The sequence below is a fragment of the Rhopalosiphum maidis genome, chromosome 1, assembly GCF_003676215.2.
Source record: "Rhopalosiphum maidis isolate BTI-1 chromosome 1, ASM367621v3, whole genome shotgun sequence".
NCBI classification, from domain to species: domain Eukaryota; kingdom Metazoa; phylum Arthropoda; class Insecta; order Hemiptera; family Aphididae; genus Rhopalosiphum; species Rhopalosiphum maidis.
The window spans coordinates 78619886-78631181 of record NC_040877.1 but is presented as its reverse complement, the minus strand read 5'-3'; the positions used below and the strand labels follow the sequence as shown (position 1 = coordinate 78631181).

At 28.1% G+C, this 11296-nt stretch overlaps 3 protein-coding genes across 3 annotated transcripts; 1 reads left to right on the top strand and 2 right to left on the bottom strand.

The window, feature by feature from the left end:
• Positions 1-335: 335 nt before the first annotated feature.
• On the bottom strand, positions 336-3357 carry LOC113555914 (ferrochelatase, mitochondrial). Its single transcript, XM_026960533.1, has 9 exons — positions 3318-3357; positions 3112-3256; positions 2946-3048; positions 2768-2886; positions 2602-2703; positions 2376-2541; positions 949-1105; positions 742-857; positions 336-645 (listed from the first exon to the last, which is right to left on the bottom strand). Exons 1-9 carry the CDS (start codon positions 3355-3357, stop codon positions 445-447), a joined length of 1149 nt encoding a protein of 382 aa, XP_026816334.1. The 3' UTR covers positions 336-444.
• A 1615-nt stretch (positions 3358-4972) lies between these two features.
• Positions 4973-6157, bottom strand: LOC113555739 (apoptosis regulatory protein Siva-like). The gene is made up of 4 exons (XM_026960260.2): positions 5599-6157; positions 5282-5439; positions 5099-5214; positions 4973-5032 (listed from the first exon to the last, which is right to left on the bottom strand). Exons 1-4 carry the CDS (start codon positions 5714-5716, stop codon positions 4987-4989), a joined length of 438 nt encoding a protein of 145 aa, XP_026816061.1. The 5' UTR covers positions 5717-6157; the 3' UTR covers positions 4973-4986.
• A 147-nt stretch (positions 6158-6304) lies between these two features.
• LOC113555737 (26S proteasome non-ATPase regulatory subunit 1-like) lies at positions 6305-10075 on the top strand. The gene is made up of 3 exons (XM_026960259.2): positions 6305-7617; positions 7907-8168; positions 8232-10075. The coding sequence occupies exons 1-3, from the start codon at positions 6416-6418 to the stop codon at positions 9720-9722; spliced, it is 2955 nt and encodes a 984-aa protein (XP_026816060.1). The 5' UTR covers positions 6305-6415; the 3' UTR covers positions 9723-10075.
• Positions 10076-11296: the final 1221 nt, after the last annotated feature.

Below are 11296 nucleotides of genomic sequence, written 5' to 3'. Positions count from 1 at the left end.
TTTTAAACTGAATGTCTGTGATTTTTCAATATGAATTTTCTAAAAGAAATTAACCAGACAAGTGCAATGACACTTCTATACTTTCCTTTTTTAAAACTTTTTTCTCAATCATAAGTTTACATCATGTTTGCTTTAAATAACAAAACATGTTTGTAGATTAATTGATTTGTTTATGTAATAAAAACAAAAATAAAAAACAGTATCAACACTAATATTTGTATAGTCCCTATTTGAATAAGTTTTAAAAAAATTTTCTTTGTATAAAAGTGATTTTGTATAATTTATATAATTATTATTATAAAATACAAATTATATTAGAAAACAAAATTCTAAACTTGTGTAAATAAATTTTATTGAACTTTAAAACTTCCATCTCCCATTAATACTACATCATTTTAAATGCATATACTTCAATACAGTTGTACCATTTATACCTCAACTGTATTATTTAGACTTGCAGACACTTGAAAACCACTGTTTTGATTCATAACAACGAGAACTAATACAATGTGCGCATCTTAAAAGAAATTTTGGACTAACAGGTTTGTTTTCTCGGAGATGTTGCGACACTATATCAGCAATAGCATCAATAAACAAAGAGTGGTCATTAGGTGCAGCAGCTCTACGGATATTTTTGACTCCTAGCTAAAAAATAAAAATGTTTATCAATTATAAAACACATTGAATATTCAATTATTTAAACACAGTTCATTACTGTATTCTAGAATTGAAATGTCTTACTTCTTCTCCAAGTTCTTTACAATATTCAATATCAAGTTCATGTAATGTTTCAATATGTTCATTAACAAATGCAATAGGTACTAAAATAAAATTCTTTTTGCCTTGCTTCACGTAACCTTTAAATAAAATCAAACCACCAGGTATAAATAACCAAACAATAATAATAATAAGCAAATTTAATCATAGATCAAAATATTAGCTTAAAACCTTTTAATGCATCGTCGGTAAATGGTCCCAACCAAGGCAATGGACCAACTTTTGACTGCCAAACTAATGCATAAGGATAAGCATAGCCTAGTTCTTCCATCACTGCATGCACTGTTGAGCTTACCTCTGAAGGATAAGCGTCTCCTCTGTTAACAGCCTAAATAAACATAACATTTTTTATTACAAGAATCCTTGTAAAAGATAACTTGATAAATTAATTATTTAATTATTGTGCTAACTTCACTAAAAATAATATTGCTTTATCACAACCAGCCATTGAAAAATATTGAAAAGCTGATAAGGATTATTATATTATTTTTATGTTCAGTAAGTCACAATCATATATTCAACATTTGATATGTCACTAAAAATATTATAAATTAACCATTTTTATTTTGTTATAAATTCTTAAGAAATTTTAAATAATTATTTGGAACTTAAAAAACATTAATTTGAATGATTATAATTTAAATTTATTTCAGTAAGTATTTTAATAAAATAACAATAACCCATGACTTAGCTTATAGTTGTTGATTGATATGTGAAAGTATATTTTAAATCCTTATAGCAAAGTAAAAAATATATTAGATTTATAATATAAGATTATGTATTCAAATAGAAGAGGGCTAGTGGCTTTAAGTTATACATGCATTCCAAAGATCGAAAATAAAGTGGATGATACTTGAAAGAAATACAAACAACAATGGATTCTCAGCTGAATTGTGCCTATAATAGATATTTAAAAGTGACAATTTATCACCATAGATCACCATCCTACAAAAATAAATAAAATTAGTGTTCAAAACCTGATCTCTTTATTCAATTCATCTTTTGTTTGTGATTATTATTAATATTTAATACTATCATCAATGAGAATACCCTTTTATTGGTTCTTTATTACAAATGTGATATTTAATTAATAATTTAAAAAAAATGTATTCATAAGTATCCTATTTTATTATAGTGAATAAAAAAATCAGATCATCAAACTACTGTTACTCAGTGGCGTCATTTATGAGATACAATGGTGTACAAATGCATCCCATGAACAAAATTATTGTTATATGTTTTATACTAAAATGTCTATCAAATGATCTACATTTACGCAAAAAGTGTGTTGAAAAATATTCATGGGATGACTCGGCTATGCAAGCGACTGGTATTACTTTAGATTTTCAATATTGGTTTTGCGTCCCATGAAAAAATGTAAAATGACGCCCCTATGTTACTTGTATGGGATTTAAATCAATTTTCAGACAACTTGGCTAATAAGTAATTATTCTGGTTTAAAAGTATGTATAGAAAATACTTGATATAACTTGATAATAATTAAATATGAAATAATTCAATACTCTAAATTATAAATATCAGCATTAAAAACCAATTTTTCTATACTGTCTAGGCAATAAAAACTTTAAATATATTACCTTTAAAGGCAAAGAATGAGCTGAAAATAAGACAACAACATCATTTCTATCACTTTCAGGAAATTTCTTGATTTCATCTGAAATTCTTGAACCAATAGCCTTAATTAACAATGGGTGTGTGGCCCATCGATCAATTATGCTCATCTTTAAATTTTCTGGAAATTTTCTTAAAACAATACATATTTATATATTAACAAGATATTATTAAGATTTGTATAAAGTTTACTTGTTTTGGAAATGTGAATAAATGGCATTAAAACTTGAACCACTAGTAGCACAACTGTATTGAGGATATTGTGAAAATAACACAACTCTTTCAGCACCATCTCTAAAAATATAAACAAATTTACTTAATAATCTGTAAAATTAACGTTTAAATGCTTAATACTTACTTTTGTACTTGTTCAAAAGTAGTTTCAGTTAATGGATCAACATATCTAAATGCAACATAATGTTTATGTGGAGCAGTACTAGGCGATATTTTGTCTAATTTTTCACACATTAATTTTCCCTAAAATAGGTACACAACAATTATTCCCTGTTTTATAATAAGTATTTCAACAATCTTACTTGAATATTGGTCCATTTTAAAATTGGTGATCCGCCACCAATTTCAGCATACTTTTTCTGTACTTCTGAAGTCCTTCTCCTCGCAATGTATGGTCCTAAAGTGCTACAAAAATACGACATACTTATAAAAGTTGACTTACATAAAAATAATTATTTTGACATTCACTTTTGAAAAGGTAACTGCATCATGTCTCGATCGGTCATTATACGATGTAAATAGCCATGCACTTGGTCTACATGTTGCGGCCCACCCATGTTTAACATGACGACAGCGGTTTTTACTTGAGAGGACATAAATCGACTAGTTACGTCTGGAACAAATGAAATTGTTTATTGGCCAGTCAGTAAGCCTTAAGTTAATTAAAAACAAACCTGAAGTGGGTTTACTAAGATGTTTCAGAGACGAAAACATTTTTATTTTTTTTTATCTAAGAATTAAATTAAATATTTGTTTAAAATAAAACTATAAATTATTAACGGATTGTTTTCTGATGAAAGTATAAAAATGAAATTATATAGGTTTATTAATTATACCTATAGGTATTTAATATTTTATACAATAGTCAATTATATGCAATAACCAGTTTTGACAATTTTAAACATTTTTGATAATATCGATAATAACTAAAAATATTATCATATCTGTACTATCACAGAACAGTACTATAGAATTTATATATTAATATTTTATAACGCCGTATTTCATGTGTAGAGCGCGGTCAAGAGGAAACTATATATATATATATACAGTATACAGTACATTTAGTTAATTTGATTTTTTTTATATTAACTATTATACATAAACAATAAAAATAAAGCATTGAACAACAAGTTTGAAGCTACTTAGCTACAACGCCTACAACAGTTACTAATTGAACCACTTGAGCCTCGAAATGTACAAAATATAAAGTACTATTTGCAGAAGGTTATTATTACGAATTGATATGTACCACAGACATCTTAATTTGTGGTTAACAGTACAGTTACTATACCTTATTAAGTTATAATTATTGACAATTGCTTATGTCTTAATTTTTTAAATGACATATTATATTGTATACAGAGATTTGATTTAAAGACAATGAATAAATGACAAAATAGATTTTTCATGAATTTATAGACTTATTAAAATATTATAGACCACAGCTAATTATTTTGTGTTTACTAATTAGACTTCCATTTAAATATTTTTAGGTATATTCTTACTCTATGGTATAGGTATTGTAAAGTTTATTGTACAACAAAAATATACCTTTGTAATTCAGAAATAGATTTTATACAGCATTTAAGAGACTAGCTGTATTAAATGAATCAATGTGTTGGATTGTGGATAACAAAACAGAACAGATGAAAAGTGAGTAAAGATGAAAATGCAAATGTTTAGATAGATGTATCGATGTATGTTATGATTTTATAAATATGTAAATTACATTGGAAAATTAATTCATTAGGGTAAAATATACTGTAGGGGAGGACGGGTGGCACCAATTATAGACAAAATGTTAAAGAATAAGTGAGTTGAAAGAAGTATAAAATTTAGAGTAAGAATGAAACAATAAAAGAAATCTTTTTTAGGTATATTATCCTATTAAATATCAAGAACTTATGAACGGTTGAACATACATTTATCAAAATAAATTAATTATCTTTTATAAATGCTCATTATTGTATACATGTATGAATGTGAAATGCCTGGTGGTGGTTAAATTTGTAGTTATAAATAACATTCCTAAAAAATATAAACTGAGTAATTTCAACATATTCTCGTGTACATAAAAAAAAAATACAAAATTTAAAAATATTATATTAGCTTTATTAAGTTGGTACTTATATTGAAAATCAAATTTAAACTTAAAAATATGGTTAAAAAACAGTTGAATAATTTACTTTTATATACTTTAGTAAAATTATTTAAAAATAGATTATATAAATTATATTAAAAACATAAAAATAAATGAAATTTACATGAAAAATACAATTGTCTAATAAAATTTTAAATCAATAAACACTTATCACATTTTTTCTTAAAAATTAAAAGTTTTTACTTATAACATGTTAAACATATTTTATTGACTTCGTCGGCAAATCTAAAAAAAATAATAAATTCAAATTTTTGAAATTGATAAAAAAATTAAAAAATGTTAAATACTTACAAAGAAAATGTACACATATTGCAAAATATTTCTCCACAGATCTCACAAATCTCTAATTTTTCTGTTTGAGAACAAAAATTACATTTTTCTTGATTGTAACTATGCACATTTGAATTCTATAAATAATAATATGAAACAATTAAAAACAATTAATTTCAATACAAATAATTTTTAGGTAGGTACTTCAATTAAAATATCAGGTTTGCATAATTTTCCATCAAATGTTAACTGCATTTGTTTGAATGGTTTACTGTCACGTGGCATTTTATCAACAACCGCAACACATTCTATTGCTTCAAAAGATGTTCCTGCTCCTTGAAACAACATCTGTTTAGTCTTTTCTATAATAATAAAACAAATCAGTTGATAATGATTATATTATAAAATATAAATCAAAAAAGCATATGCTACAATATATTAATCTTAATTATACATACATTTACCTTCAACTTTACATGTATTACAAAAATAAACCATTTTTATTTAAAATATGTTCTTACCATAAATTTCAGACATTTTGGATGGTCCCAAAACTCCATTAGCAACTTGTTTCTCACCAATGTGTATTTTTAACTGAGGACACATATCAATATCATATGGATACCTTCTCTTGTTCATGTCGTTGTTAAAAATGTATTCGTTGATATATAGTTCTGTTTTATTTTATAGTTGATAAAAAATAACTAAAGATGTAAGTACAAAAAAAATCATGAAAAAACAATCGCGTTTTTAACAAAAACAAATAATTCTGAAAAATAAATATCTCTGTACACACAATACACTGTCACTTTTAATAATATACTATAGCATGTCGTACACAGCAGGTAAATAATAAATAAATGTATTAAGCAATGATACCGTATATCAAGTGTAAACAAGTGGAATTTTTTTTAAAGTTAAAAATAAAATATAGGAAATATTACATAATTAGTAATAAGTACACACGTCCTACAGGTCACAGGAAACTAACAAACGTATAGAGTATAGTCTATAATTGTATAATCTTTAACTGTCAGTGTCAATTCACATATCACATTCTCATAATAAATATAAAATAATTTGCCACTTCTTTTTATCACTACTATTGTAACGATAATGAAGTTGGCAATGAGATAACAAAAGTCAAGGAGTTTTGAAACTTACAAGCTCTTTGCATTTCGGAAAACATGACTTGTATTTTATTGTTATGGATGGATGTTTCGATATTCGCTTGTCATTATTTTAACAGAAACAGTGGAGTACTTTATGCTTTTGTATCAAAGTTTAGTGAAATTCATTTGAAATAATTCATTTTTAATTATTAAAGTCTATTACAAAATGAATATAACGTCGGCAGCAGGCGTAATATCGTTGCTGGACGAGCCTGCGTCCGAATTAAAAATCTTCGCACTTCGAAAACTGGATGCTATTGTCGATGAATTTTGGCCAGAAATATCAGAGGCAATCCAAAAAATTGAATTCCTCCACGAAGACAAGACGTTCGCACAACAAAGTTTGGCTGCTCTAGTTGCTAGCAAGGTATATTATCATCTCGGTTCGTTCGCGGATTCCTTACAATACGCGTTGGGTGCTAGCGACTTGTTTGACGTAAATGCTCGCAACGAATACGTGGAGACTATTATAGCAAAATGTATCGACCACTACACAAAACTGAGCGTAGAGGCTGCAGAAAATCCAAACTCTCCCCCTGTAATGGATGTGCGTTTGGAAGCAATTGTAAATCGTATGTTTCAAAGATGCCTGGATGACAAGCAATACAAACAAGCATTAGGTCTAGCTTTAGAAACGAGACGCATGGATATATTTGCCAAATCCATCGAATCGTCAGACAATGTAAATGAAATGTTATCTTATGCTTTTCAAGTGGCTATGAGTACTATTGAAAATCGCAAATTCCGCAGTACTGTATTACGTTGTCTCATTGGTTTGTACCGAAACCTTGAAGTGCCAGACTATGTGAACATGAGCCAATGTTTCATCTTTTTGGATGATCCCAAATCTGTAGCTCAACTTCTTGAAGGTTTGATACAAAATAATGATGAGAAAAATTGCTTAATGGCATATCAAATAGCATTTGATTTATACGAATCAGCTACCCAACAATTTCTATCTAGTGTTCTTGAGTCCCTGCGCCAAACAGCACCCATACCTTCTGCAACACATGTCATTAAAGCAATTCCTGCAGCCCAAAGTAGTACAGAAAAAGAAACTGTTGCCCCACCAATAGCTGTTGCTTCAACTGATGCCAGCACAGCTCAACCTGTTGTTGAAGAACGTTCTTTTGATTCTCTTGGGCCTGATGATAAGTATCGACAAGAAGTAATCCAAAAGTTAACAAAAGTATTAAGCGGGGAAGTGAGTATTGAGCTACATCTTCAGTTCTTAATTAGGAGTAACCATACAGACATGTTGATTTTAAAAAATACAAAAGAAGCAATTCGGGCAAGTGTTTGCCATACAGCTACAGTAATTGCCAATGGTTTCATGCATAGTGGTACTACTAGTGATCAGTTCTTAAGGTAAATTAATTTATTCTATATTTTCTAATTTTATTTATTAATTCAATCTTTTGTCAAGTTTTTTTCTGAATTGTTGACAAAGAGAATTCTAAGATAACCCTTGTTTTTATTATATTATTAATTAAAACCCGAGAATACATGTTCAGAAATCAACAAAATTGTTTTTAATAAAACCTTCTTAAAAATTGTAGATATTTGGTTTTACTAGTGAAATTCACATAAGACAATGTGGTTTTTTTTTTAAATTTGTTCTGTTATTAATTGTTATTTTAAATAATTCATGTTTTAGAGATAATCTGGAATGGCTAGCCAGGGCTACAAATTGGGCAAAATTATCAGCTACAGCTTCACTTGGAGTTATTCATAGAGGTCACGAAACAGACGCTCTTGAACTTATGCGCAGTTATTTACCTCCTAGAGAAAATAATTCATCAGGAAGTTCTGGATATAGTGAAGGCGGTGGTCTCTATGCCTTAGGTTTGATTCATGCTAACCATGGTGCTGCTATCAATGACTATCTTCTTGGACAACTTAAAGATGCTCATAATGAAGTAAATTATAAATATAATTAAATATATTTAAAATAAAACATAATAAAAATATTTCTTATTTAGATTGTGAAACATGGAGGATGTTTAGGAATTGGTCTTTCAGCAATGGGTACAAGTCGTGAAGATATTTACGAACAGTTGAAATTCAATATGTATCAAGATGATGCTGTGACTGGTGAAGCTGCTGGATTAGCTATGGGTTTGGTTATGTTGGGATCGAAAAATGGTGAAGCTCTTCAAGACATGGTGGCGTATGCTCAAGTAACACAACATGAAAAAATATTGAGAGGTTTAGCTGTTGGAATATCATTTGTCATGTATGGTCGACTAGAAGAAGCTGATCCTTTAATTACCTCATTATTACAAGATAAGGATCCAATTTTACGTCGGTCTGCCATGTACACAATATCAATGGCATATTGTGGAACTGGAAGTAATACGGCTATTCGGAAACTTTTGCATGTCGCAGTGTCTGATGTTAATGATGATGTACGTCGTGCAGCTGTCACAGGCTTAGGATTTTTGTTATTCAGAACACCAGAACAATGTCCTCAAGTTGTTAGTTTACTTGCTGAAAGTTATAACCCTCATGTTAGATATGGTGCAGCCATGGCTTTAGGTATTGCTTGTGCCGGGACCGGACTCAAAGAAGCTATTAATTTATTAGAACCAATGACCAATGACCCAGTTAATTATGTACGTCAAGGAGCTTTAATTGCTTCTGCTATGATTCTTATTCAACAAACAGAAAGCACTTGCCCTAAAGTAAAAGAATTCCGTTCACTGTATGCCAAAGTGATTACTGATAAACATGAAGATGTCATGGCTAAGTTTGGAGCTATTCTTGCACAAGGTATCATTGATGGAGGTGGTCGTAATGTTTCGATTTCATTAGAATCTAGAACTGGTCATACTAATATGTTGGCAGTTGTTGGTCTGTTATTATTCACTCAATATTGGTATTGGTTTCCACTAGCCCATTGTTTAGCATTAGCTTTTACCCCTACATGTATTATTGCATTAAATGCACATCTTAAAATGCCTCTTCTCGAATTGAAAAGTAATGCTAAACCATCATTGTACGCATATCCTGCAGCAATGGAAGAAAAGAAACGAGAAGAAAGAGAAAAAGTCACTACCGCTGTATTAAGTATTGCTGCAAGAGCTAAACGTCGTGAAGGTGGAAGTGGAAGTGTAAGTGTAAAAAATGCTGAACCATCCACTAGTGAAAAAATGGAAATCGACGAAAAAGAAGCAACAACCAGCAAGAAAAAGGATGAAAAGAAAGAAGAACAAAAACCTGAACCCAACTTTGAAATACTGAATAATCCGGCTAGAATAATGAAACAACAACTAAAGCACTTACAATTAGTTGAAAATTCGGCATATCAACCTTTAAAAGATGTTTCCATTGGTGGTATTATCATGACACGTTTTACTAAAAATGGTGTTGAAGACGAACAGTTGGTTGAACCAGTTGCTGCTTTTGGACCTAAACCAGAAGATGATAAGGAACCTGAAGCACCTGAACCTTTTGAATACACAGATGATTAATAATATAAAATATTTTTGTTACATCTTAACAGATCATGTATAATTTTTTTTATTTAGACATAATTTTTTCATCTATGTAAACTTGAATTAATTATAATAATCCATAATTATATAAATATTAAAGTCTAGTGGAGAATTAATATTTTTGTTAGAGTTTTTACTAACTATAAATGTTCAATTGATGATGTGTTTATACAAGATAATGTATCAATCTCATTCACTATTTACTTGAAAATTCTATTTTATGTATGTCAACAATTTTCAAACAAACTATCTTTTTCATGATACCAAATATATTTCATTTGTGGTCCAGAGTGGGAACCACCTGGCACCTATACATATTTATCAAGAAATGTTTGTTCTACTTAATTTTTATCAGGCACTCGAATCTTGAAAACAATTCACAAATTATAGTAATCCATTTCAGCTTCAAAATTCAAATTAAAGCATTTTGTTCTTTTTAACCTATGTAATAAGTTATGTAACCAGCAACATAAATTAAAAATATTTATCAATGGTCAAGAAATGAAAATGAGTTACTCACATGTTGGCTACTTAATAGGAATTTGTTTTTTGTGCAATGGCACAACCAGGCTTGTTTACTGGGAGGTTCATTTATTACAATGTTTTTCTTTAATAATTAATTGTAATTTGCAATATTTTTAAAAAATGTACAAAATAAGTTCAGTATATTAAATTTACCCTCATAAAAACTTTCCTATATATTTTTTTTATGAATTTTGAAGTTATACCACCATTTTGAGTGGTTTTTTTTAACAAACTAATGCACAGAAATACTATACTTGTGGAATTATGTTACATGTACATATTTTGAACTTCGTTCAATCCAAGGTCTGCTATTTAACCTTTTAAGCAACTCTGTACTTAAAATCCATTTTTATTTACAATTAATTATTCTATTATTATTATTAAACTATTAACAGCACTTAAGGTATTGTATTTTTACAATAACACATTATATAAAGATAACATATTTATAAAACGATTCTTTGACCCATAGACAATTAATATTATAATTAAAGTATTTAGAATGTATTTTAAAATTATAATTATTGTATGGCCATTATTATAAATTATGATACAAAACAATACGAGAAAAATATGTTTAACTTGATGAAATAAAGTTGTAATATTATTTTATTATTAAAATAAAATGAATGTTATAAACAAGGATAGTAAATGTTAATATAGGCAACAAAAGGAAATATTTTTGTTCATTCAGTATTAACCATTTTAAAGGTATGAATACAAATATAATGATTAAAGATGTATACAGTTAATTTGTAACTACAAAAAAAATCATTAACTATATTTAGTAGGTAGTCATTTATAGACAAAACTAACTCATATCGTAAAAATATGATTAATTTTTAAATTGTTTTCTCTTGTTTAAGAAAATTTTATAATTTTTTTATTTTTAATGTACAGCATTGAAGAACATAAAATTAATTGTTTTCTAACACATAAGATAGTTGATAAAATAATACAACTTAAAATTATATTAAATATTTTAACATTTTAAAAATGGTTAACAATAAAATATAACTTACAAA